We start from the raw sequence: 27,981 nt of genomic DNA, 5'->3' as shown, positions 1-27,981 counted from the left end.
ACCCCCGTCTCCACCATCCCCTTCCCCTGCCTCCCTCAGAGGCGAGCTTGCAGAAAGGGAGGAAAAACCCCAGCATTTATGGGGCATTCACCACATCCCAGACACTCTGCTAGTTTTGTTTTGTTTTGTTTTGTTTCCAAATATATCTTCCTCATTCAGTTCTTCCTGGTAGTTCCCTGAGGTAGAATTTAACAGATGAGAAGAATGAGGCTCAGAGGAAATAAGGACTTGCTGAGGTCAGGAGTGATGGCTCATACTTGTAGTCCCAGCACTTTGGGAAGCTGAGGCGGGAAGATCACCTGAGCTCAGGAGTTCGAGACCAGCCTGGCCAACATGCTGAAACCCCATCTCTACTAAAGATACAAAAATTAACCAGGCATGGTGGTGCACACCTGTAATCCCAGCTACTCAGGAGGCTGAGGCAGGAGAATTGCTTGAACCTAGGAGGCGGAGGTTGCAGTGAGCTGAGATCGCACCACTACACTCCAGCCTGGGCAACAGAGTGAGACTCTGTCTCAAAAAATAAAATAAAAAAGCACTTGCTCCTGAGGCTCTTAGCTACTAAGTAGCAGAGCTGAGAGTGGAACCCAAGTCTCTCAAAGGGCTCTGCTTCCTTCTCTCTGCTCTGCTGCCTCTCACCTCTCCCAGGCAGGCCTCGCTTCCTCCTCTGAGCCCCAAAAGCTGTTTGTTCATAGACCCCCTAGCACACTTATCCTGGGCTGCCACGATCACAGATTCCTAATCGGTCAGTTCCTGGACACAGGTGTCTCGTTCACCTCTGTGACCCAGCACCCAGTGCAGGGCCTGGGGTGGTCAGTGTTTGTTGAATGAATATGTAACCAGCAGATGACGTTTCTTCCATCTCCCTTGCAGGCACAGGGCCATGGGTGACCACGGTGGCCGCCGGGAACCAGCCCACCCTGATCGCACACTCCTATGGAGTGGCCCAGCCTCCCACCTTCAGCCCGGCTGTGAACGTCCAGGCCCCGGTCATTGGGGTGACCCCCTCACTGCCTCCCCATGTGGGGCCCCAGCTCCCGCTGATGCCAGGCCACTACTCGCTCCCTCAGCCGCCCTCTCAGCCACTGAGCAGCGTGGTGGTCAACATGCCTGCCCAGGCCCTGTATGCCAGCCCTCAGCCCCTGGCCGTGTCCACACTGCCCGGTGTGGGGCAGGTGGCCCGCCCAGGACCCACCGCTGTGGGCAACGGCCACATGGCAGGGCCCCTACTGCCTCCACCGCCGCCAGCCCAGCCGTCCGCCACTCTCCCCAGTGGTGCCCCTGCCACCAATGGGCCCCCCACAACCGACTCGGCCCACGGGCTGCAGATGCTGCGGACCATTGGCGTGGGGAAGTATGAGTTCACCGACCCAGGGCACCCCAGAGGTAAGTCCTGCTGCCACGTGCCTCTCCACAGGCCTGCGTCTGTACCTCCCTGCGCGGTCACTGCAACACCACTGGGACAGGAGGGTGCTTCACGCCAGCTCCTTCACTGGCCTCCCCAACCCAGAGGCTGCAGTGGAGCCTCCGCCTGCCCAAGACAACTGGCCTGAGATGGTGGAGGGAGGGGGAAAGTGTGGAGGGCGGGACAAGGAAAGTAGGGAAATGCGCCTGGGTAAGAAGAGGGAGCCCAGGAAGAGGAAGGAACGGAGAGCCTGCAAAGCCCAGAGCCTGTCCCCCTCCAGCCCAAGCCCTGGCCATTCTCACCTCCAACCCCCAAGGCCAGGCCAAGCTGCAAAAGGGTGAGAGTCATCCATTCCTCTTAGGGCACCATAGAACAATCCCTTTGGGGGCCTTCTCCACGTTCCACCCATGAGGACATTCAGAGTGTGTACTGTGTCCTTCCCAGGGAAGGCACCCTGTGTGGTTCCATCGGATGAGAACACTGCCCAAGGCAATTTAGTTAGGCCCAGGAGACATTCCTAGACCATCTTGAGGCACTTGAATGTTTCATTTCAAGGATCCAGGGGTGGCTTTGTGAGACCTTGGGAAAGAGCACCTCCAGCCTCAGCCTTCAGTTAACCCTCTTCCCCCAGCCTCAGGGGAGTTTCATTCCAGGGAACTCGAAGGTAGATCCTTCAGAACAGAGCCTCGGGAAGGATGCATGCTAGACATGGTCCTAGTTGGAGCCCCCAGTCTTAGGGTTAGGGTTCTTGATGTCTGTCTGAGGGATCAGTCCAGACTGGAAGGCAGAAGGGGACAGGAGGACTGGGGCACACATACGAGGCTTGCTGGGTTCCTCTGCTATAGGTTTGCCTAGCCCTTAGCGCCCCAGACAAGCCAAGTCCCTGCTCCTGCTGGATGCAGTGGGGAAGGCTGCTGGGCCACTGCCAGGTACAGGCAGCTCCCTGGCAGGAGGGGGCATGAGAGTCCACGGCAAGCAGTCTGCCCCCACGGGGTATCTGCATCTCCTTTGAAAGAGGACACTAGACGGTCCTAGAAAGTATGCATCTCTGGGCACAGCTTCCCAGCCTTCCCACATAAAACTCCTTGAGATGGCATTTCGGGGGGCTCTGCCTCTCAGCAGAGCAAGGAACCCCACTAGCTGCTCTCCTGTCTTCTCTCCCAAGTCTCTTCCTTTGTCATTTCAAGCAACTTTCAGGCCTTGTCAAGCATCCCAACAATAAAGCTCATGTCTGGATCTCTGTTAGGTTTAATTCCCAATCTGACTGAGCCCTGACTGCCTTTGTTTTGGAAATCAGCACTAGTTTTAAATGACAAAATTGTAGAAAATTACATCTAAATTCTGGTAAACTCTTGCTTTAAGATCTTTTTTAAAAAAAATGACTAAATTGATTTTTTGTTTCAATTGTTTTGGTTAAGCTCTGTCTCCCTTTAAAAAAAAAGAAACTTATTCCCAGTTCAAGTTCATGAGTTACCAACTCTGACAACTGGGCAGTGGGCATCCTGCTTCCAAGGCTATGCCAAAGCCCAAGGCACCGGGTGGCATATTCTCTCCCCACATAGCCCCTCTGGGCTAATGCAAGATCTTGCTGGCTTGCCACGTTCCAGGCACGCATCTAGGAAAAGGAGCTGCTTTGTGCAAAAACGTAACTAGCTGAGATAGTCCTGGAGTCCCTAGTTTGGGGCTCAGCACCAAGCTGGGATCTGCCCCACCAAAGCTGCTGGGTGCAGGCAGCTAAACATTGTCAGCCCTGAGCCCATGAGATCAGAAAGACAGGTGGCGGGGACAGGACCCTGCAGGACTTCTGTGCCCACTGGGTCAATGACCATTGCAGAGCTTTTCCTGTACCTCTGTACGAGGGCCTGAGGGTGTGAACCATCCTCTGTGGTGGTCCTGAGCCAATGGACGGGAGGGGACAAGAAATGGGGGCCCTGCTAAGATTTCCTCTACCAGGCCCCACTGGGCAGACTGAGGGCCAGGTGAGGGCCAGGGATGGGGTGGGCCTAGAAAGTGTCCTCAGCCCCGCCTTCTGGTGAGCCAGCGGGACCCACCAGCTCTAGCCAGTGACAACGTCTGACCGGTCCATCACCCTGATTTCCAGAGGTTACTAGCACACTGGCTCTTTCCTCAAAATTGCATGTAACTCGCTTCTCTATTTACGGCCTCATCAGCTGATTTAGCCCCTGATATTTGTGGGGAAGAAAGAGTGACGCATGCGCCTACAAATGCCTCAAACTCAAGCCTGGGTGGGTTTTTTCTTCTTTTAATATATAAGTAATTTCTCTTTTCATTTCTAATCTTAAAAGCCTTTATTGCTGAAGCTATAATTTGTCTGTCAGATCTAATGTCAAACAACTGCATATTTTTTAAAATAAGAAACCCGAATTTTGAAACTAAATCTTTGAAATTTGCCATGTGAGAGTCTTGTTCCTGACAGGACCACGTGGGCTTGGATTTGGGTCACTTTTAATTTTGCCCCTAGGGATTTTACATCTCTGAAGCCCAATTGATTTCACACTCCTAAATGACAGACAGCTGGCTCCAGGCGGGAACAGGAGGCTCTGTGTGATGGCGTCAACACAAGTCAGAACTCCACTTTAGAAAAAAAAAGAACTTTCCTTTTCTCCTGTTCTCTGTTTGAAACCTTGCCCAGCATTATAATAAGATCCACCATGCAACGCCTTGAGATCTAGCTCGTTAAAGTCCCCGATTTTCCCTGCTATTGTTTGACGTGACAACCTGGCCTCTCCCGGGGTTGAGTAATTATGGGGAGATTCCCCTCCATGAAGAACAGGTCTTGCCAGCCGGAGGGATGGGCCACTGGTATTTTTAGACTTCATTAGTGCCCTGATTTAAAATTTCACATTTTGTTTCTTGTAATTATCTTCCTATCGACTGAGCTCAAATTTCAGTTGGGGCCCTATTAGTCTGCCTTTCCAAAAAGGGCATTGAGACTTTAATTTAAAACTTAACCAGTTGCAAAATAAAGGTGGCGTGGAAATGCTTTTTGATTTGCAATAGGTCAAGCGATTGTCTCTCATCTGTGACTAGAGAAGCCAGCTTGTGTGCCGTTCACTTTAATGAGTGTTATTTAAATGCATTGAGCACATATAGATTTTCTTAAGAAACTTACAAGACAAATCTTGCTTTCTCTAAGAACAATTTGGGGGTGGGAGCAAGCTGTAGGATTTTTTTTTAGATGATATATTGAAAGCTAATTAAAAATAGATTTCATGTGTGCAAAGTGATAAGGGAGGAAAAAAGAATTCGTTCCATTTGAATCCTGTTATGAAGTACCTAAGACATTTGTCTCGTTGTTGGATTGGAACCACTGAGCTAACACATGGGGAGAGGTGTGGCCAAGCTCAGGCCTCGGTGAGACCTGGAGTGAGTGTTACTACCCCAGGACCCCATGAACCCAGCTGTGCGTGCCTGATGATAGAGCACAGGCTATGAATGTAGCTGTTTCTACCCCTTCCTTCTTGGCAAACAGTTTTTGGTGGCTCAGAGGATGCATGGGGACCTTTTAAAGCGCCAAGCTCCAGGCTTAGTGGTGAGCTGCAGAAAGGTTATTGTGTCTTCACCTGCGTGGCTGGGAGTAAAAAGTCAGGCTGCACTTGCTCCCACCTGCTTCTAGACCAGAAAGCAAAGCCCTCGTCAACCTGAGCAGGGAAAGGTATCTCTTCTGACTTCATATTTTGCAGGCCTAGGGTGAGGGGTCATGAGGATCCATCTACAGGCTTGGCCTCCCTTCTGGGAGGCCGTACTGGGAGAGAGGGATGGTTCAGCCTCTTCCTTTGGTTCTCCAGCTCCTCCCTTCCTATTCTGGCACTGGACCTCCACCCCATGGCACACTGTTCATCCTTGCTGCTGCATTCATCCCTGTCTTCACAAGTAACAATGATGAGATCTTGTGAAAATACTTTGAGGCACAGGGAATAGCCGTGTGACTGGGACAAGCCTCCTCACTTCTCTAAGCCTCTTTCCTCATCTTTAAAGTGGGGGTGACAGTACCACCCTCACAGGGCCTCGGGGAGGATTGAGTGAGATTGTGGACATGTCCGTAAATAGCACTGTGCCTGCTTACCACCAAAAGCAGCTCTGGCTATTGCCTCTGGTCCAGGATCTAGAGAGTTCAGCAGAGGAGGTGGCTAGGGAAGGGGCAGAAGGCCAGGCCCTCCCCAGCGCAGAGGAGATGGAAGAAGCCCATGCTTGTCCACAGGGCTGGCGATCCCTGGTCAAGCCATTTAACTTAGGGATGGGGACTCCTTCCCTAAAAGGGAGGTGGGATGCGTCCCTTTTCTGGCAGGAGGACTCAGGATGGCTCTCCCCAGGCGTGAGGCCTGGCACTGATCTCATCTCTCCTTGCCCCACACTCTGACATGTCCAGGGCACGTTTTTCCTTCCAGAGCCTCCATAAATATTCTGGAAGAAGCTGGGAATGCATGATAAAGCTGTTCGCCCACACTCAGGCCAGAGGCACAGAATGTTATCCAGACTGAAATTGTCTTCCCACAGACCTATTCTTCCTGTGTCTGTGCCTCAGAAATGCCAACATGAATTCATCCAGGGTTCAGACTCAAGGCCTGCGTTGTCTGTGGCCAGCCCTTTGTCCACCTCTAGCACTAAGTCTGAAAACTCAATTGATTCAGGTTTCTACATATCTCCTCTGCTCTTCTGTCCCCCCACCACCCCACCATCAGGCCACTGTCACCTCTGGCCTGCACGTTGGCCTCCCAGCCCACAGTACATTGCTTCCAGTCTGGCTCTACCGTGCAGCCAGAGTGACTTTTCAAAATGCAGGTCTGGCCCTGCCACACCCCGTCCAACAACCCAGCTGCCCTGGGGACAACGGCCAGCACTGACTCGGTGCTTGCCACCACTTCATGCTTTGCTGTTCTGCTTGCAGGCTGCCCCGTAACCACCCAACGCCTTGGCTCCCCAGTCTAGCCGTGCACTGTGCCTTGGTCGAGTGCCTGTGAGACCGTTCGACTGTGAGCCCCCAAAGTCGGGGGCAGCAAGGACGTTATCTCATCCCCACTCCCCGCTCAGTATCCGAGCCGGTGCCAGCACTCGGAGATGCTCCAGAAGCATCTGATGAATGTGGGCACAAAGCACTGGGCTGAGAATTACCCACCAGGGTTCTGTGACTTCCCCTTCCCTTCACATGAAAGCAGGTCAGCGCTCAGGGCCCCAGGCATACAGGGATGGAAAGTGCCCTTAGGAGAGCTCTTTCCGCAGCCCATCACCCCCCGACACCTGACCCACGCCTCTGGGGACAGAAGTCCATCTATTTCAGACTTGTACCCAAGCACCTCCACTACATCCTGCCCCAGACCATACAGGCTCTGGAACTCTGCCTCAATTTCCTCATCTATAAAACGGGGAGAAGACTAGAACCCACTTCTTACAGTTGTGAGGATTGAGTTATTTTACATACTCCTAGGCTTAGAATATTGCCTAGCATGCAGGAATCACTATAAAACTGTTCACTGTGATTATTTTACTGGTACCAGGGCCATCTTTCAGTGTCCATGGCTTTTAGGGGCCCAGGTTAATGAGTCCCAGGAGATAATCACGATAGTTGAAGCACCTCGCTCCCAAGGTGTGCACCATGAACAGAGGAAAATCCCCTTCTCCCATTGTAACGTTTGACAATCCTCCCCTGGCCTTGACAATCCTCCCCTTCCTTCCAAGAAGGAAGCAGCCTGTTGCTGGGAACTTCTCCCTGATTCCGGGAGCTGTCTGTCTTGGGAGAGCTCCTCCTACCTCCCCTCAGGGGCTCTCAGTATCCCGTGGCATTCAGCTGGATAATCAGGGTGCCAGGGATACTGCCGGGGCCAGGTCCTTCATGGCCACATCAATAGATGGGACCAAAAGAATTCTCTGGCTCCTCCAGACCAAACAGCCAAGGCTGTAGGCAGAGAGAGTTGATTAGGAGGATGTGGCTGGCAGCATGGGTGGTGGTTGAGAGCCCAGATTCTGCAGGAGACGCTTGGGTAGAATTCCAACTCCACTTCCCACTAACCCCATGAACTTCTGCTAGAAAAAGAGTGTCTCTAAGCCTCAGTTTCCACATCTGTAACTTGGGGGTAATAGTGCCATCCTCATAGACATGCTTTGAGGATTAAATAATGTATGGAAAGTCTTAACCCAGTGCCTGGCACACAGTAGGCTCAAATCATATTAGCTGTTGTTATGACCACTACTGTAAACCCTAAAGACTCCTGGAGAAGAAATCGGGTCTGCAGCACCTTAGCCTCAGGACCACCACTGCTTTTAAAGCAAGGGTGTCCAAAAGAATCTCCCAAGTCTGACTGAATGGCTCACAACATGGATCTGAAACCAAACCCCCGTCCCACCCTTGCCCTGACTTTCCAGCCCCCACCCCGACACACACACCCTCCTCCAGGCAGTGTGTGTCTCAGAGCCTGTGGAATTTGAAACTCCATCTGCACAAGGTTCTTCGTCCTCGCCTGAGCTGTACCTGCCCCAGCCCTGCTCAGGAAGCCGCCTCCCCTCGCAGGGCTCTGTCCTCACGGGGCTTGTTCATCAGTAATTGGAGGGTTGTCCAGGGCTTAACGGTTTTGTTAACAGATCATTTGACTGTGAGTGAACCAGGCAAGGGGAAAGATGCTGCAGAGGCCACTAGACCACCCAGGGACGGTGTCATCCTGGGAGCAGGAGGTGACTCCTGGCTGCCCCAGCCTGCTCAGCAGGGCACAGGCAGAGCGAGGCACCCTGGACCCTCTCTCCATGGGGCTGCGGGAGCATGTGGGCCTTCAGCCCCAAATCTCTGCTGAGCATCTTCAAGGTTAGAAGCCCTGCTCTGGCCCCAGTTGTCTGACAGGGCCAGAGGTCACGCTGCCGATGGGGATGAGAGGGCTGTTCGGACGAGAGCCAAGGCTGGGAACATTTCCTTCCTGGGGGCTTCAGGCGATGGTGCTGACCCGCGGCAGGAAGCCAGCTGCCCTGATCCCAGCCGCTGTCTTCCCTCAGGAGCAGCAGGCCCCAGCAGACATCAGCAGGGTAACCCGTGAGGTTCCAGGTCAGTGACACACAGAGGCCACTCAGGGGCTTGAGTCATGTCCCCTCCCTCCCTGCTGCACCACCAAGTTTTTGCTGAGCCATCACGTTGTGGTCTTAGGCACCTCCTGTGCACAGAGCCCACGTGTGGCTTCTCTCCTGAGCCAGGCAAAAGAAACAGGCAGGGTGCCAACTGCATGCCCCACGTGGTCTGGGCTCCTGTGCACATGAAGCCTGTGGCCATGCCAGGCCCTGGGAGAGAGGTGCAACTCTGCCCTGGGGGAGCTGGAGAGACCAGGAGGTGCCAGCAATAAGGGCCTCAGGGGCTGGAGAAAAGAGGGGTCAGGTCAGAGCCTACGGGAAAGTTAAGGGGACAGTGAGTGGTTCCACAAATGCCAGATCTTAGGAAAGAATGCTTGAGGGAAGTGCCAGGGACACAGAATTATGATTTTCCAATAGATCCATCTATCATAGAGTCACACACACACACACACACACACACACACGTGTGCACACAGTTTGCAGGGCCTGTCCTGATTTGAGTCAGGGTCAGCTAGTGAGTTAAGTGCGAAGGCCCAAACCATCCCTCTCTCTGAATGCTTGGCACGCCAAGCCTGGGGAGCCTGCTCGGGCTACTTGGCTGACTTCTTAGCCTCATCAATCAGTGTTTGCTGGGGTGACAACCCAAGATCTTGCACAAGAGTCCATCATCTCTGAGGCCATACTGGTCTTGCAAGGTGAAGACCTCCTTGATTGTCAGGGGCTTTGACCTGGGTAGAAAACACTGGGGGCATTAACCCCCGACAGGGAAATCAGGTGCACATCCATGGGCCAGAAGTTACCTGTGCAGCCCGCTCTCTCCTGTCATGACAGGGGTTTAATGTCGAGTTTCCCGTTGCCTAACCACTATTTAAACATCTGGCATCTGCTGTTTGTGCCAGGAAAAGCATGCCATGCTGGACTGAGCCCTAGAGTTTTCTAGAGGTTGGGAGGAGTTTTGCAAGAAGGTGAGCCGGGCCATGGCATGGTATGTGTGCTGCTTGTCCCCATGTGATGGGGAGGGGAGGACATCATGGCACCCCAAATAGGAAACAAAACTGGAGAAAACGTGGCACACAACTGGTTCAGTGAGAAATGATCTGGTCGAAATTACATTCCATTCAAGAGCACACTCACTATTCTAGAAATGTAAGGGGTAAAAATAATACAAGCAGAGTATTTTAGGAGCACAAAACATTGTGTAAATTGCTTGAAGAAAAAATGGCTGAAAGGTCGCCATCCATTGAAATCGTTGTCATTGCCTGTTTCCTTCATGTAACTCTCTTCTTTAAAAAAGAATATATGTTTATATTTTTAAAACATTTGTATTATGTCTATGTTCAAGGGAAGCCCAAGTGTTTTCAGTACACCACAAGGCAAATGCTCCTTCCTTTTACAGTGTCCTGGCAGCCTCTTTGATGACTAAACACAGCACTGTGAACGGTCTGGTTCTGCCCACGGGCCTCTCACTACCTTTCCCTCCCCTCTTCCAAATGACCTCTCAGTGTCATTGCTTAATGCCTTAGACCAAAGTCTACACACAATGCCAGTGTGTATTCGTTTTTCACCAACATCAGCAAAGTTAACGCCATGGCTACATCTTAGTCTGCTAGGGCGTGTCTTCCCTGATTATGCTCCAGCCTGTCAAGTGCCTTTTAAAGGAACACCAGGTGACAGGCTAGGTGGCCCAGGGAGAGAGATTGTCACCTCCTTGGTCTTGAGCATTACACTGTAGATATTCTGACTTTTCATTTTGTGCTGCCATCACAAAATGCCACAAATTGGGTGGCTTAAACAACAGAAAAGTATTTTCTCACAGTTTTGCAGGCTGGAAGTCCAACACGAAGGTGCGGGCAGGGTTGGCTTCTGGTGAGGCCTCGATTCTTGGCTTGCAAACAGCCACCTTCTCACTGTATCCTCACATGGCCTTTCCTCTGTGCATGAAGACTCCTGGTGTCTCTTCCTCTTCTTAGAAGGACACTAGTCCGACTGGGTTAGGGACCCACCCTATGACCTCATTTAAACTTAATTTCCTCTTTAAAGGCCCTTTCTTCAGATAACAGTCACATTGGGGATTAGGGCTTCAACACAGGAATTTGGGGTGGGAGGGGACACATTTCAGTCCATAACAGTCTACGAGTCTGTCTAGTTGGCGAATGGAAAGGGTAGCCCCTCACAAGGCACAGTTCCCATGTAGTTACAATGTCTGGCTTCAAACTGTGGGTGTTTTCAGTGATTCGCTTGAACCTTTTCATAAATGCACTTTTGCCATTTTTATCCTGGTTTAGCTACAGGCTGCTCCCTCTGCTTTGTTAACTAAGCATTGGATATATTTCCCATGATTAGAATCATCCATACTTGGGGTTAATTGTTTTTCCATAGAACTTTCATGCTGGGAGGGAATCTACCGTCACCACTGGGAACTAAGCAGGAACCACTGGTCGCTAGACAGTTTGTCCTGTTAAATGGTTAAGAGCTGTCCTTCCTGTAACTTACATGGCCCTGCCCTCTGGAGCCATCCAGAGCAAAGCTGGTCCCTGTTCTACATGACAGCCCTTCAGCTTTTAGAGGATGGCAGAATTTCCTTTTCTCCAGACCAAAGATCTCCAGTGGCCTGAGCTGCTCAGGCCTTCCCTTTACCATGTGCATGTCCTCCCTGGTCATGCTCCAGCCTGTCAAGTGCCTCTTAAAGGGATACCAGGTGACAGGTGAGGTGGCCCAGGGAGATGGACTGTCACCTCCTTGGTCTTGAGCATCACACTGCAGATATTCTAACTTTTCTATAATAATTGTGGCTTATTTGGTTAAAACACACATTTATACATACAGAGATCTATAAATATACACTTAAACTTCCAAATGAAGCGAAAAGAGAAAAAATTCTCTCCAGAGTCCTGCTGTCCACTCGACGGGTTTCTTTGGTGTCCCCACCTCCTCCTTTTTATCAGCATCTAGATTGTTGATCATTCCTTTTCGTAGACACCCCCAGCCCCGCCTTCATTCCAGCAGCTTTTTGCCCCAACTTGGGAGCAAGCGAACTTTCTAAATTTTTAAATTATTTTGTTTTGAAGTCTAGGAGGTAGGTGTGTCTCAGCCCACGTACCCTACCCCCATGCCCCAGTTGTGCGCGCTGAAGCAACTCACCGCTTTCCTCTCTGCTGATGGGAATTTACTCCTGAGCAGCAACCCATCTGCTCCCTTCAAACCGTTCTACCTCCCTCCTTCACCACCATAGTGAATGTCAGAGTAGGATGCCACCTACGGTCAGCCAGGAAAACCTCACTTTACAGGTGGGGAAACTGAGGCTCAGAGGTATCACCTAGCTATCACATTTCCCCCAGAAACTGTCATTAGAAAGCTCCCTGTGAAACCACCCCTATTCCATGGTGCCCTGTGGAATTGCTTCATTTGCTGCTAGGAGTTGTGCATCTGAGACCTCTTCTCTCCTCCCACAGACCAAGAACTCTACAGGGACAAGCCCAGCATCTGCATGGGCCACACTGGGCCAGCTCTTAAGCCTCTCCAAGCTTGCCCATGTGGCGCACGCTGCCAGCCGCTGGGATCAGAGCAGCACATCCCACCGGGAGCCCTCTGTACTCAGTGGCAGCTCCACAAGTAATGAATGGGAGGAAGAGCAGGGACAAGACACGCAGCACTCACAGGGGCCAAGTCATACATGACACACACAGGCGAGGTCAGCCAGGGCCGCAGAGGATGATTTGATGAGGGAAGAGACATCATCCCAAAAGGAGAGGAAAAGGTGACAAGGGCAAACTCTGACTGGAGAATATGGGAGCCCCCACCCCATCACTTCCCATGGTCAGGGGCTTCTCTGGAATTCCTGCTTGGCGAACTCTCCTGGGCAGATTCCCACCTCCAGGTCTCCACAAATATCAGATAAGTGTTTTTTGTGGTGACAGTGGTTTTCAAAAACGGCCCTTATATCCTGGTTACATTGCCCAGCTTCGGCCGGTCATGGTGGCTCACAACTTGTAATCCCAGCACTTTGGGAGGCTGAGGCGGGTAGATCACCTGAGGTCAGGAGTTCAAGACCAGCCTGGCCAACATGGCGAAACCCCATTTCTACTAAATATACAAAAATTAGCTGGGTATGGTGACGGGTTCCTGTAATCCCAGCTACCTGGGAGGCTGAGGCACGAGAATCGCTTGAACCCAGGAGGTGGATGTTGCAGTGAGCCAAGATCGCACCACTGCACTCTGGCCTGGGTGACAGAGTGAGACTCTATGTCAAAAAATAAATTTAAAAAAAAAAAAAAAAAACTAAATCACCCAGCTCCTTCCTGGGAGCCTGAACACTTCGTCAGCTATGTTTCTCCAGTGGAGGCCAGAGCACCTTCAAGAGCCAGGCCCTGGCCCAGTTAGCATCCCCGGCTTTCCTTGCTTTCTTTTCAAACCCCAAATAGAACCTGTTGCTGCAGACCTCACACGCCCCTCAGTTTAGGAATTGCCATGGTGATTCTGAAGTCTCCTAATCCATCTGCTCATGTGAACAGGCAGGTTTCAGAAATTCTGATTGATCCAAAAATAATTTCTATATTTTCAGTCTTTCTTTTATATGGAGATATTCATTACCTTCAAGATTCCTCTCCCAGAAAGCAGAGACGTGGACATGTGGCCTCCCCCTGGGTCTCTGTAGTAATAATGCCACTTGAGGATTTGAAGCTGACCCTGCTGTTGGTCTTGGGCTGGGGTCAGAAGTACCATTACAGGGAAGCCGGTGGGCAGGGCTGGGAGATGCAGCCTTCTCTTCCAGAAGGGAACAGAGGTGGTGGGGGCATTGGATGTTTTGTATGTGCCTACCACTTTATATTCATTGTATATTCACCCCGCATTTATGTATTCCTTGCATCTGCCCTGTGAGGCAGAATCATGGATGGAAAACCAAGGCCTGGCTTAAGACCCGGCCCAGGTATAGCTGGTAACGTGAGAGTCAGTCTCAAGACTGCCTGCCTCCAGTGCCCATACCCTTTCCGCCACACCACACCTTGAGGCTTGCTGTTGTAGCCTGTGTGGTCACTAGGCATGTCTGGGCTAAGGATGGGAAGTCCCACAAGTGGCTGTTTCATGTCTCCTACAGTCTCGTGGCTGATATTTCTCTGTATAAGCTGGTGATTCTTGGGCTCTTTCCTCATCTCCAAAACTGTTGTTGGGATGGTTGGGTGGATGGATGGGTAGGTAGGTAGATGGAATTCCCAAAGTAACACAAGGGGCATTGGGCCATTTGAGGAAGCTGCAGACAGAGCACTGGCCACCACCAAAGCCACTGGAGCTTGGGAGTCAGGCGGCCCTAGGGAGTCCTTGCTGTTGCTGTGTCTCCCACGCCTTAATCAGAGCATCGCCAATGCAATAAAGTTAATGGAGCCAGTCACCCTATGAAGGAGCCAATTCCTTGCAAAGATGATACATCTTTGAAGTTGATGAGGCCTATTAATTGAGCTTATGCCCTTTAAAATGAATTAAATTCTTGAAATCTACCATATAGCAGTACATCCATTTAGTGTTTCTGTCACCGATGAATGAGGAGCCACCAGCACAGAGCTATAGGAATTGTCTTCCTGCTGACATCTAGCACAGCCTACGGCTCCTTGGGAGCTCCACAGATGTCATGCCTGGCCAGCCATTCTTGTTCTTAGCAAAGTCCCCAAATCGGCATAAATAGCTCCAGGAAGAAAGTGATACCAATGATCCATGGGCCTCTGGAAGAGCATCCACCCAGCCCTCAGCCTTTAGCCCCTACCTCAGGATCAGTCAGCAGAGATGCACAAGAATACAGCTAGACTGTCAGCACTTCAAAAATGGCCACTGCACAGGCGGAACTGGTGCGGGGTGGTCCCCGGGCTCCGGTAGGGTAAGCAGACATGGTTTCCAGGAAGTGTGTAGACCTGGAACTGACTGAGCAGAGACGTGAGATCTGACTGCAGCCTGAACGGGAATCATCACGCGGTGGCCCCTAGACCCCCAAAGATGCACCAAAGCTCTGCTCAATCTCAGACTCCTCCCAGTTACCACCACTCGCAGTTGCTTAAGAGCACAAAGTGGCACTTGTTGTGCCCACAGAACATCTGCTGAAGACAAAACTTGTGTTTATAGCTCTTCACTTCAAAAGACTGGCCATGTTATAAAAAGAAAGGGACCATCTGTCCCTCTTCTGGACCCCAGCGCCTCTTGGAAGAGATTTCTGTGCAAGAAGGCAGTGAGAAGTCAGCGTCGACTTCAGGAAACTATTTTGGGGCCGGAAGAGAATAGTGCCTACCCGCCAAGGGGACCGTCGCCGGCAGATGAAAGCCGGCTTTGAGGAGGCCATGCGATGGGAGATGCTGGCCCAGAGGAGGTGGGCTGTGCTCCAGTGATGCTGCCCAGATGTTCCAGCAGAGCAGAGACCCCGGAGCAGAGGAACAACTGGTAGGACCGAGGGATGTGAGGGAAGGCGAAGGGGAAGGGCTGTGAGGCACTGCAGCTCCCAGGAGCAGGCATGAGAAATGTCAGCAACAGCTTGCTGCCACGCAGAGTCAGATAACATGTTTATGCATCACCCATGTGCGTTCCTTCACCCGACTTCTGGGGCCATTCTTATCTGCAAAGCCCCTTAGGACAGTTCTGCCTCTTGGGAACACCTTAGGCTGAGTGATCGCCTTCCCGTGACTGAGAGCTGAGAAGTTCTTCCAGACTGCACAGGTGTCCGGTCTGTCTGTGATGCCCGCTTAAGACTCGTCTGCCTTAAGCTCCTGGGCATCAATATAGAAAAGTCATGTGAGTCCAGGAGAAGCTGGGCAGAGGTGAGGTGGAGCCAGGATTAGCACAGGGTGGGGCTTGCAGAGGGGAGGAATTCCCCAGGCTTCCTGGCTGGCATCTCCCAGGCTGAGCATCTTCCAGACTGAAACTCCCTAAGAAGGGCTTGGCCCTCCCCGCCTGCACGATGTTTCATCGGTTTGGAACAGTCCTGTTTCCTTCCTCTCCCCTCATCCCCAGCAGGGAAAAAAAAAAAAAAAAATGGTTTCTACCATCATCTATGCACATTCCAGAAATCCTTGGTCTGTGAACCTCTAGTCTTAGGGCTTACTTTGTTTCAGATCAAAACCTGCGTCTGTCCTAGGGCGGAAATGGGGGTTTGGGGAGTAGAGGCCAGAAGTGGGGTCCTCTGAGGACACCCCTTACTCCCTTTTCCTGCTTGTCTCTGACAAGGCATCCCTGCCAGCTCTTCCTGGGCCGAATGAATTTGAGAGCTTCCTGAGGAAGGTTTGCAAATTTTCAGTGGCATCCTTAAATGTACCACCGAATTCCCCCAACCTGGGCACATGCATTTAGATTCTGAGGACGAAGGCAGTTTGTGATGTAGCGTATTCGAGGCTCTCAGAATCCTAAAAGGTCACAGTCCTTTTATTCTTGCCTCTTTTCACTTCTTTACTGTTCTTATTGATTTCTTCGGGCACATAAGAAAACACAGTAGGCAAAGCCCACTACTTCTATTGAAATAAAGTATTCTGCAGTCAAACCACACACCATAAAGAAATAATTGCAGTCTGTATATATTGCTAATGGACATCTCTCAGCAATTCCCTGTCTCATAAGCTTTAAACACACATTAGTATAAATATGCAGAAATCCCCATTCGGGCAAATTACTCTGCATTTCTGAATGGAAGGAAGATTAACCATGTGCTGATAGCTTTGAAGGAGCCCAGCAGAGCAGGAAGGATTCACTGGCCCTCTCTGGGAGGGACGTTGGGACTCCCTGAGAGAGTCCTGGCTGGCATCTCCTCACCCTCTGGGCCCGGTGCTCCCCCAAAGCACTGAGAGCTGTGCCTCGGGAGTGGGGGACCGGCCTTGCCTAAGAAGGCTGGTTGGTCACTGGGATGTATTTGCTGAGCCTTCCCGGCTCCTGATGCTCTGGCAGGAGCAGGAGCAGGAGCAGGAAGGCTGAAGGTGGATGCTTTGGCCTGGCCTCTCAGCTGCCTGACAGAAGCCCTTAGGGGTGGTCCAGGCCTCTGAGGCCAATGGGCCTTGAGGAGCCACGGGGCGGTTTGTGGAGCCAGCTGGCTATGCATCTCGGCCCCTCAAGCTCCACGGCACCCAGAACAGCCTGTGAGCTCCCTTTCTCTGTCCCTTCTCCACACTTGGCCCTCCTCCCCCTCCTGCCCACTCCTCCTCCTCTTCCCATCCTTCCTCTACCCTCCTCCCCATCGTCCTCCCCCACCCTACTCACACCCTTCGAGGGTCCCACCTTCCTCCACCAAGGTCAGCTCCAGGGTGGGGGTCTCCACCTTCCAGAGCTCCCAGCCTGTGCCACCAGAGCCAAAGCCCTGCCTGAGTGTCACGGGCTTGTGAGGAAAACGCCCTGAACCCTGGACACCAGGGTGGGGAAGATGCCCCCGTCAGCACAGGCTGCTGAGTCTGGGGCTGACAGGGTGACAAGATCTGGCCTCACCGATTGCTGATTAGAGGGGAGCAGCAGATAAGAGGGCAAGCAGCCTCATTTGGGCTCCCAGCAAGGCTCACAGAAGCGCCCCCCAGGTGCTCAGCACAGGCCCCACGTCCCCTTGACACTGGCCGTGGCTCTTCTGCCCAGAGGCACGAGGCTCCATTCTCCTGGGCCGAAGCAGTCTGGAGGGGTAGGGGAGGTGGCCGTTCACGAGGGGCATCCCGTTGTCTGTCATGGGAGGTGAATGATGAGCCAGTCGGGGGCTGCCGCTGCCGAGAGGCCTTCCGGTTGTTGAGTTTGTGTCCGCCCACCTTTCCCACAGCGGAATTGAGTGCAGAGGCGGAGGAACACACACTGACATGCTGACGCAGAGGAAAGGGGACTTTGGCCTCTGAGAGCTGAAGTCACAGCCTCACTGCCTTGCCCCGCTCAAATTGCTGGGTCCGTCGGAGGGCCTGGGAACCAGGTCTCCTCAGGAGAGACCCGTGAGGCCCAGGGTATCTGTGACATCCCGGTTTTCTGGTCAGAATTCGGAGGCCCCAGCCTCAGCGTGGAAGAGTAAGCCTCTCCTCAGCTCACCCCAGCGCAGCGCAGCCTTCACTCACTCTCCCCACCAGCCAGCATCTTGATAGTCTATTTTCATGTCTGTCTCCCCCACTCAACTGTGAGTGACTTTAGAACACCCCCGCCGCTGACCGATTTAGCAACTGTGTATGAAATGTAAAAAGGTACCCTTTTCTAGGACCCTTGCCTGCCACCTACCAGAAAATTGTCATAACGAAGGAAACCTAGGATGTGCGTGAGCTGAATGGCACCCCCTGGAGTTGTGCAGTGTGCAACTTGAGCAACCCGTCAGCAGCGGCACTGGGGGACTTACTGAGCTTACTACCTTCCAGACACTCTTCTAGCATGTTCCAAATGTTGACCCATTTAATTCTTACAACTCTGAAGTAGGTATGTTCATGACCTCCGTTTACAGAGGAGGAAACTTCAGTTCCAAAATGTGAATTAACTTCCCTGTGCTTGGGAAAGCAGGTGGACACCAGGCAGTTGAGTGTCAGCAGGGTCCTCAGCCCCAGAGCCTTGTCTTCAACCTCATATTCACTGTTCCATTCTCAGCACCGAGTCCCGGGTCTGGCTATGTGGGTGCTTGGCAGGTGCGTGTCCGGCGTGAGGACAGAGGGGCCTGGCTTCGGCTCAGTTCAGCTCCCGCTTCCCCCACCACTGAGCCCGTTTCCCCATTTGGAAAATGAGCAGCTGGTCCCAGATCAGAGGAGGTGCCCTCACTCGCACCCAACTGTGCCCAGCACTAAAGAGCCCTGAGCCTCCCCATGAGATCATCCAGCCCACCAGGCTTCCTCCCCAGGGCCTCCTGCAGCCAGGCCCTCCTCCAGGCCTGGCCAGCCTCTGTGGTCTCAGTTCTCCCTCCCACCCCTCAGGGTTCCCTGGGTGGCATGCCGCGTCCTCATCTCCTCCAGCCTCCGTGGTCAGAGCAATCTTCCTAACGCGCCGCTGGCCAGGCCCTCCCCTGCTTGGAGCCCTTCAGGGATCTTCTGTTCTCACTAAGCCCCTCACCTGTTGCTCAGGCCACCTGTGCGCCACAGCACTGCACCTGCTCACAGTGCCCCTCACACCACCCCTATCTAGACCTGTCTTTAGCCTGTTCCTCCTCCAGAAAACTTCCCCAGCCCCCCACACCATGTGGAAGCCCCCAGGCCCAAGTGCCAGCCTAGGGCAGACAGGTCTCTTCTCTGTGACTCACTCTTCTCTCCGAGGTGGAGGGTCTTGGGGACATGGCCTGGGCCAGAGACCAGGCAGGCATGGACCACCCCCTGCCTCACCAACTTAAAGACAGTATGTTGACATCATACCTGGCTTTACCTAAGCTGGCTCAGGTCACCTCAGCTCCCTGTGGCTTCCCTTTCAGCCTGTCTCTTCTGATTTACACAGGTGCTTCCACCCGAGCCAAGGCAGCTTGTCCTCCCTGGGAAAGTCATGTGTGGGCTTATCAGGGTTCCCAGCCACCATCCCCAGACCCCCTGCAGCTGCCAAATGGAAACCAGAGCTTCCACATGAGGAGCTGCCAAAAACAGGTGTTCAAGCCCCACCAGAGAGGCCTGAGGAGACAGGAGAATTCCAGGAAGGGGAACACTGTCCCAACAGGAGTTGGTTCTCATAGCCAAAAAGGGACAAGAGGCACAGATAACTGTCCCCACAGCCCCCAGCTCATCAGGCTCCAGCCTTCTGGGAGTCCAGCCCCTCCCCTGTGGCAGGTGGCAGTTGGGGCCCACGTGGAAGCTGGGGGTTCCCCAGCCTCTTCCCAGGTCAGTAAGAAGGCGAGAAGCTGGCCGGGCACGGTGGCTCACGCCTGTAATCCCAGCACTTTGGGAGGCCGAGGTGGGTGGATCACCTGAGATCAGGAGTTCAAGATCAGCCTGGCCACCATGGTGAAACCCCATCTCTACTAAAAATACAAAAAAAAATCAGCCAGGCATGGTGGCAGGTGCCTGTAATCCCAGCTACTTGGGAGGCTGAGGCAGGAGAATCACTTGAACCTGGGAGGTAGAGGTTGCAGTGAGCTGAAATCGAGCCATTGCACTCCAGCCTGGGCAACAAGAGCAAAACTCCGTCTCAGAAAAAAAAAAAAAGAGAGAGAGAGAGAGAAGCCAGGCATGGTGTCTCACACCTGTCATCCCAGCACTTTGGGAGGCTGAGATGGGAGGATCACTTGAAGCCAGGAGTTTAAGAGCAGCCTGGGCAATATGGCAAGACCCCATCTCTACAAAAAACTTAAACGTTTAGCTGGGTATGGTGGCATGCACTTGTAGTCCCAGCTGTTTGGGAAGCTGAAGTGGGAGTATTGCCTGAACTGAGGAGTTCGAGGTTACAGTGAGCTATGATCGCACTATTACACTCCAGTCTGGGTGACAGACCAAGACCCTGTCTCAAAAAAAAAAAACAAAAAAAACATGAAAAATGTTTTAACAGAGAGAAGCCCAACCTCAGAAGGTCCCACGCTCCTGACAAGGCGCCAGCTGTATCCCCACCCCCAGACAGACCGCACCTGCGCACTTGGCATGGCCTCCCCCTGCGTTCTTCACAGGGCCAGGCCCCTGCCCTGCTGAGCTGCAGCTGGGGCTGGGCCAGAACCCCTCCTGGCATGGGCAGTGGCAGAGGGAACATGAGTGTGTAATCTTGCTCCTGGGACTAGATCAGTTATCTGGAAGGACATGGCCTTACTCGTGGTAGAGTAGAGGTGCCCCCACAGTGCCCCAGGCACTTGTCCTGGGAAGGATCTCCAAACTCATGAGCAACCCCCAGGCCCATTGGGAAGAGGGAAAGAGAGATGATGAGTCACTGAGGCTTGAGGCCCTGAAAAGCTATTTGCTGGGAGCTCTGGAGCCAACTGCCCCCAAATGCATGCTCGAGAACATCTGTCTGTATGGCTGCCCTGCGCTCCTGAGCCAGCTGAACTGTGCCTGCCCTTGTATAGGAGACCCTGGGCAGGTCGCCAGGTATCCTCTAGGATCCATGCTCCAAGGGGACAGCCAGTTGCTGTATCCAGCACTTGGCACATGGTAGATGCTCAGTAGACACTTGTTGAGTGTATAAGTGAATGAATGGCTCCAGCTGAAAGGATCAGTGCTGCCCAGAGTACTGAAGCATAAGCTCCAGGTGCTCCGTAGGCACCAGAGCAGGGAGGGTAGAACCCAGGAGGATGGGGCAGCTCCAGCAAGGGTACAGAGGGGGCTCTCTGGGCTCCTAGGGGGTCTTTCAGCAAAAGTCATCCTGAAAAAATTTGACTTTCGGTCATCGGCTTCAATGGTCTTAACACAAACTTAATTCAGTTTTTCTGCCCTCTCACGTTGTCTCATCCAGTTATTTTTGTAGGATTTAACCCTACTGTCTTACTATTGCCCACTGACCATAGGAAATTCCCTTTTTGATGGATCTTCGCTCTGTGCAGGGCCACATCGTGTTCTGAGCAGTGATCAGGTGTTCCTCTTTCTCCTGGAGGCATTCGTTGTTTGTTGATCGATCGATCAATAGATGGTGGGGGCTTTGGCCAAGATAAGCCTTTGGCCATGTGAGGCCTTGACAGTTTCTGGGACTGCAGCTTCTAACCTCTGGCGGTTGAGTTCACCAGCCCCTCCTGGTGGGTGCTTCTGGCCTTCCCTCCCTCCCCAAAGGCAAGAGGCCCCCTTACCACCTGAGGACAGAGCCCTGCCCTGCCCCCACTTCCAGATCCCCCTGGGTTTTGCCTTGGCTCCTCCACCCAGCTTCTGCCCCTCCCACGGGTCCCACCCAGCTCGCCTCCCGAGCCACCTCTCCCCAGCCTGGGCCCACCCAGCTCGCCTCCCGAGCCCACCTCTCCCCAGCCTGGGCGCACCCAGCTCACCTCCCGAGCCACCTCTCCCCAGCCTGGACCCACCTGCAGACTGTCTATGGTGCTCCTTGGACTTGGGCTTCACCTTTCCAACGAACCCCTAAATCTTCCTGGGCCCCAAGCCTGACTGCCTGGGGAAGGGTGAGCAGGAAGCAATGAAACAGCGGTGGGTTGAAGGCCATAAATGCAGGGCTTTGAACTAAGCAGAACCAGATTCAAATCTCCGCTCTGCCACTCACTCGCTGTGTGGCCTGGGACCAGTGACTCTCTGCGCCTCATTTTCCTGGGCTGTACAATGGGGGCAATCTGTCATAGAGCTGCCCTGAGTATTCCAAGAGTGGATCTCAGCAGCAGTCTTGGTGAGGGTGGCAGGTGAGAGGTGGCGTTTCAAAGTGCTAGGCTTCCCTTACCCTGCCCTGCTCCTCGCTACTCCCAGCCCCCGAACCCCCCAGCTGAGGACGAATGCTATGGAATGAGGTAGATGGTTGCAGGCACGAGGCGGGTGTCATGAAAGTGCCCCTTTGGCCCAGTAGCAAGCAACCCAGAAGTGTGCTTATCTTGAGTTTATTGGGGTTTCCAGGTAGGGGTCTCCTCCTCGCCTGCCTTACGCCGCAGCTCTAGACCCCGCGGGCTGGGGCGGGGTTGCCTGTGCCCGGCAGGAGAAGGAGGTAATGACGCGTCCACTGTGGCAGCCCCGCCGTCACGTGCGCCGGGGAGGGGACCACCGGGAGGTTCCCGGGCGCGCGGAGGTGGAGCGTCTGCGAGCGCCTATTTGCATATGCGCACCCTGGATATTTATAACTTCTCTTCAGCCAGTTCCAAGTTATTGATGTCTTAAAGTGACTTTAATCTGAGCCTTCTTTTCTCCAAATGGGCTTTTGATTTCCGGAGTGATATTATACATGGCTGTAAGCTATTGACTGAGCGATTGCCGTTGTGTTCTCAATGTGCTGATGCTGAAAATCTGCGATATAAATAAACTTCCTCTGGTAGAATCATTATAAAGCACAAGCAGCAGAAATTTATGGAAAGAACAGATTAAATGCTTAGACTTAAATTCTTCAGTGTGCTGGTTGCCCTAAACTGCTGTGTCTGGAGTTTGGGCTGCTGATTCAGGTGGAAAAAATCAAACGGACACATCGCTTGTTGGTGCATTTTTACTATGATCTATTGTGTTGCCAAAAGAGAAAGCTCAAAAGCTGCCATTGATAATCCTGGTTAAAACTTGCAACATAAATTATTAAGACGTGTAGTTTCTTTTCCGGGTGGCTGGGGACTGCGGCGCGTAGCACACTAAAGAAACGTAACATCAATATGCGCGTATGCATTGTAATGCGGGACGTTTTTATGCCCATAATAAAACATTGCGCCTACAACTATGTTTATGAAAGCAACAGATAGGAAGATCCATAATGCCACTTAATAGAGTTAATCACCTCCCATTGGAACATTTTCAAAAGCTTTTTATTGCATGTTGAAAAGCTCTGACCATAATGAATACACTGCACACTGTCAGGTGCCAATCAGACGGCTCAAGGCAGCAAAGGGAACTTTCCAGCACACTGGGGCAGGGAGGGTTCTTGGGACTCTGTCCAGGTGCCTCAGTGCCAGGATTTTAGGTCGACTTTAGCCTCTGGTTGAACTATGTCAAACACTGGGCTCTGGCTGGGGCTTTGGGTTCTAAATTTTAAGCTCTGAGCTGTGGATGTAAATTCTGTGTTTGTTCCTGTCTCTGGATTCTGGGCTTTGGACTAGCCTGGGCTCTCAACTCTAGATCCTGGGTGACCCCCACCCTCGGTCCCTGGGTCCTGAGCAAGATCACCGCACAGAACATGTTTACTCAGGGCCAGGGGGCGGGGACAGATGTTTCCTAACAGTCTTGGGTTTGTTTGCTATCAGTTTGATGAGTCCGGTTGACCATAAACGTGTATCCAGTGGGCCCTCCCTGCACCTCTCCCCTTCCAGCCAGTTTTCCACAAAGGGGAGGGCAGCACCCGCTGTGCCCAGGGCTGGCATGTGGGTGAGGGCCAGTTCTTCAAGACAGCAGCCTGCCATGGGACAGACCCCAGACTCATTGGCAGGGCCAACCACCAACCAGCCAGGAGGCTCCAGGGCCAATCACTCCCCTTCCCCGCCAAAGGAGATGCTTCATCTCCTTTGTCCCTTTTCCCACAACCACGGAGTGACAGGAGCCATAGGATATCTCCCAAACAGCCCAGAAAAGCTGAGGAGGTGAAGGGCCAGCCTGAGGTCATTAAAGAATAAAATTGCCCTTTAAAAGTGCACAGAGATAGTGCTCTCCACAGCCTGGGCCTCTCTCACGTGCCTGGGTGGTGACTTTGGTGGCTGGTGGCTGAGCTAGAGCTGCTGGTACTCAGACGGAGAATGTTCTGAGTGTGAGAGCTCTTTTTCTTCCTGAAAAGTTGGACCAACAAGAACTAGGAGTGAGGACAGTGAGGCCAGGCTCTGTCTCCTGACACCACATGGCAGATTTCTCTCCACTGGACTGGAATCCACCGTGTGTTACGGCTTGAAGGGCTGGATTGCCACCAGGGGCCCAGGGCTTGGAGGGATGTGTTGTCACCAGGGGCCCAGAGATTTCTATGCTTGAAAAATTGCTGTCACAGGCCTTTGGTGAGACAGAATCATACCTGAACTGACTTCTGGTGCCCAATGGGACACTAGTCACTGAATTTCCATCATGGTCTGAAGTGTTTGACACCCCTCTGCCATCTCCCTACCACCAGTACCCCTGCCAAAAGTGAGACCCATGCTTAAATGAACTTGCCTTTTCAACTAGGGAACCGTCTTGGTCCATTTTGCATTGCTGTAAAGGAAGACCTAAGGCTGGGTAATTTATAAAGAAAAGAGGTTGATTTGGCTCATGGTTCTGCAGGCTGTACGGGAAACATGGCACCAGCATCTGCTTCTTTGGAGGCCTCAGGGAGCTTCCACTCATGGTGGGGAGCAGAGGGGAGCAGGCATCACAAGGTGAGGGTGGACGAAAGAGAGAGGGAAGGGGCACCATGCTTTTTTAAACAACCAGGCCTAGCATGAACTAATAGAGGGAGAGGCCTCTCATGACCATGAGAGCTGCACCAAGCTATTCAGCAGGGGTCTGCACCCATAACCCAGATACCTCCCACCAGGCCCCACCGCCAACACATTTCCCCATGAGATTTGGAGGGGACAAATATCCAACCACATCAAGAACCTTTTCCAAATACGAGCTGTATACTGGGTCCATGGGGGACACTGTCCATTCTTGCCCTCTTAGAGATGAGTACCTTGGTGGGACAGGCCCACACCTTACCCCAAGTTGTGCATGAAGTCACAAGGACAACTGGAGAAAATATTGAGGCATAGGTGTTGTGGAGGAAAAACTCATCGTATGCATCAGTCAACAAAAATGTACTGAGCACCTACCCTGCCTAACAAACCAAACTCCCTTCCCTCAGGGGGCTCACATTCGAGCTCCCCAAAGCCTCCCAAATGATGACGGCATCCACATCCCAGATGCAGCAACTAGAGAAATCACAAGCTGCATGTGCCTTTTCCCAGGCTGCCTAAGACAAGCTGAGCTAGGATCCCCAAAACCAGGGCAGGGGTCTCGGGTGGATCTTCAGAGCCACATCCCAATCCCCTTGCCAAGCTTCCTCCACCCCAGGCAGCAACTAGGGAAGTGTGCCCAGCCTCGGCTTGGGGAGGACACCACAGTGTGCAGTGACCCTGTGGAAGAGAGCAGTTCCTCCCAGTCTTTCTCAGGGACTAAGGCCAAAAGCCAGCAGGTTGCGGAAGTTGCTTATTCTGGAGGCAACAAAGCAAGGGTGCCTTGAAGTTACGGAGACCATGACTGTTCCACAAAGCCCGGAAGAAGGGGTTGCAAATGAGTGCTGGAAATGCAAGGAGCGTCCATCGAGGAAGTGTGCATGGGGCACTCACCTCTGATCATGACTGAGTGAGCTTCCTTCTGAAGTCCAGTGCCTCCAGCTTTATGAAAGTGAGCTGTAGGGTGTGGTCAGGCAGACAGAGCATGTGGAGCACCCAAGATCAAGTGGTCAGCCACAGGCTGGTCCACCCAGACTGGCACAGAGGTAAAGGCAGCCCGACCCTCCGTGGTCACAGCTGTCCTCCCAGCAGCTATCAGGCACCTGGTAGTTGCCAGGAACCTTCTCTCTGTGCCCAGCCCTGGTGGCCTTGGAGTGCCTACTAGGCAGTTGCTCCCAATCCCTCCCTGGCCAGTGGCCTTGAGAGAGCTCTGAGTCCTGAGTGAGTAGGGGAGGGGGCTGTGGTGGGCAGAGCCAGGCTCAATGAGGTTCCCTGGGGGACTTCTGGGATGAGTTTGCTAATAGAGACGTCTGTTCTGGAGGTCGTGATACCACCTGTCATTAACCCAGGCACTTTGCCCGGGGTTCTCACCAAGAATTCGTAGGTGGCTGCTTGCAGACGGGTGAGTGATTTGCAAGGACCACAAGAATATTTGCATAAACATGTATGGAAGTGTGTATTTATTTGCATTCATTTGCATAAATTGCTGGCTCTTTGAGCTGTCGTTCCTTAATTTTATTTTTTTCGGTAAATTTCTTTGAGCTCTGAGCACAGATCCGGACACTTTGGGAGTGAGAACAAAAAGGCAAAAACATACTCTTGAATCAGAAACTCGGGGGGTGAAGCCTGAGCCTCAGAATGTTTTTAAAGCCTCCAGTGAGCCCAGTACACAGGCCAGGAACCAATGTGAGACAGGACAGGCCTATGTCAGATGTCAGATCAGATCAGCCTCCCTCCTCTGGGCAGGTCACCTCACTGCACCTCTCCCAAAACTCAAAAGCAATGAGGAGTGTGAAGTGCCAGTGCCATGCCAGCACGTGGCAATCACCCAGCAAGTGCTCACCGGGCCCTGCTCAGCGTCACCACCACTGCACGGTGCCATCCTGTGTAGACCTGGCTGCTCCTCCTGGCCCTGCCACCCAGGGCCCTGGGCTCCACCCCAGGACCCTGAGCTCATGGATAGTGCGTGCTCCACCCCGGGGCCCGGTACTGTTCTGTCTGAGGCACACGGTCATTTCTCCTTCGAGGTGACTTCCAGGCTGACAATTCCATCACTGCCCAGATGCCTGGGAAATGTACACTTGTGATCGGGAGACCACCCAGCCCTGCCGTCCTCCCTCTGTTCCTCTTTCCAGGCCAGGAGCGGGCCAGGCACTGAGGCTTGCAGGCTTTTGCTTTCCCTGGTAGGCGCTGCCAAGGGAAGAAGAATGCTGGATTTCTGGAAATGCCTAAAGCACTTCAGTTCAGTTGTTGCCAGGGTCCTGCCCCTCTCTGTGTTATTTTTTTCTCCTCCTCCCTATTTGACATCTTCTCTCGGTCGTCCCCCACCCAGCTGGCCCAACTGTATCATCCCTGGTCACTCTGTGCTTCCCTACCTTGAGTCCCTGCTTGTGGATAGCCCTTCCTCCATGGCTGATGGCTCAAACCCTGTCCATTCAAGACCCAGCTCAGTGCCTTCTATCCCACAGCATCTTCTCCAAGCCAGCACCTGTTTCCCTCAATCACTCATTCAGACCTTACCTGAAACCTACCTGAGGCCAGAAGCTGTGCCAGGCACTGGGGTGCAGAGACCGGTGAGATGCAGGCCCTGCTTCTGAGAGCTTTCCTGAGGAGTGAGAGCTTGTCGGAGTGGGGAGCAAGTCCATGACTGCCCCCGCCCCAGCACCTACCTTTGCACTCCTGTCGAGCAGGTGCACCACATTGGAGGATGCTGCTCAGAGCAATGCTGCAGACCTTGCTAACAGGAGACAGAACAGTCATACCTCGGCCTGCAGAAGTCCAGGGATGAGGGAAGTGGCTTCAGAAGCTCCAGGGGCAGAGGGGAACAGATAGGAGCTGAGGGGGCAGCTTCTGGTGGCAGCCGAGGTGGCCAAGCCCACTCCTCTCCTGGATCTACCTTTGCTGGGACAGGCGGGGTTCTTCCTGGAACCTCAGGGAGCCCCAGAGCTTGGTTTACAGACCCTCCTGATCCCCCAGGCCAGCCAGGCTGGGGAAAGCCTTTTCCCCAGCCTGCCCCCAGGCCTGGCTGCAGCCCCCACTCACCCAGACCCTCAGAGGTGCATGGTCCCCACTGCTGCTCCATCAAGGCACCGCAGGGCCACCCTCAGTCTCTTCCCCTCACCTCCACCCTCCAGAGGCAGCACCCACCCTGAGAGGGAGCCAGCCTGGGCCTCCGCAGCAGAGTGTGGGAGCCCAGAGAGCCCGGAAGTGGCACAGCAGGGGCAGTGTTATTCACCACCGAGGCTGAGCTGAGCAGGAAGGCTGTGGCCCATGGTGGGCAGGGGCCACTCCCATGTCAGGCCGAGCAGCACCTTCCTCATCCCTGGGCCGGGGGCTGTGGAGTCTAGGAGGACCTGGTCCTGTGTGACCACAGGGGACCGCAGACTCAGCTGATGATGACCCCCACGCAGCCAGGCTGCAGCCTCTCGGTGCCCCCAGGCCAGGAAGGCGTCTCTCTTCCCATTTGGTCAGGGTCATTCACTCAGCCAGCAGACACCTCTCTGCCCCTGCTGGGTGCTCAGTGCTGGGAGTCCCTGTCTATGAGCCACCCCCGGTTCAGAGCGAAGTAAACAGACTCAGCAGAGTACTGAGCCAAGTGTGATGGGACCACAGAGTGGCAGCTGATCTTACCGAATGG

At 53.1% G+C, this 27,981-nt stretch overlaps 1 protein-coding gene across 1 annotated transcript in view; it reads left to right on the top strand.

The window, feature by feature from the left end:
• Positions 1-27,981, top strand: part of KLHL29 (kelch like family member 29) — a 324,605-nt gene that overhangs the window by 258,345 nt on the left and 38,279 nt on the right. The window contains exon 5 of the mRNA XM_055253343.2: positions 874-1,386. Within this exon, the coding sequence (XP_055109318.1) occupies positions 874-1,386 (513 nt within the window). The remainder of the gene's footprint in view (positions 1-873; positions 1,387-27,981) is intronic.

Source organism: Symphalangus syndactylus, chromosome 18 (genome assembly GCF_028878055.3).
Source record: "Symphalangus syndactylus isolate Jambi chromosome 18, NHGRI_mSymSyn1-v2.1_pri, whole genome shotgun sequence".
In the NCBI taxonomy this organism is placed as follows: domain Eukaryota; kingdom Metazoa; phylum Chordata; class Mammalia; order Primates; family Hylobatidae; genus Symphalangus; species Symphalangus syndactylus.
This window is presented reverse-complemented; position numbering and strand designations above follow the sequence as displayed.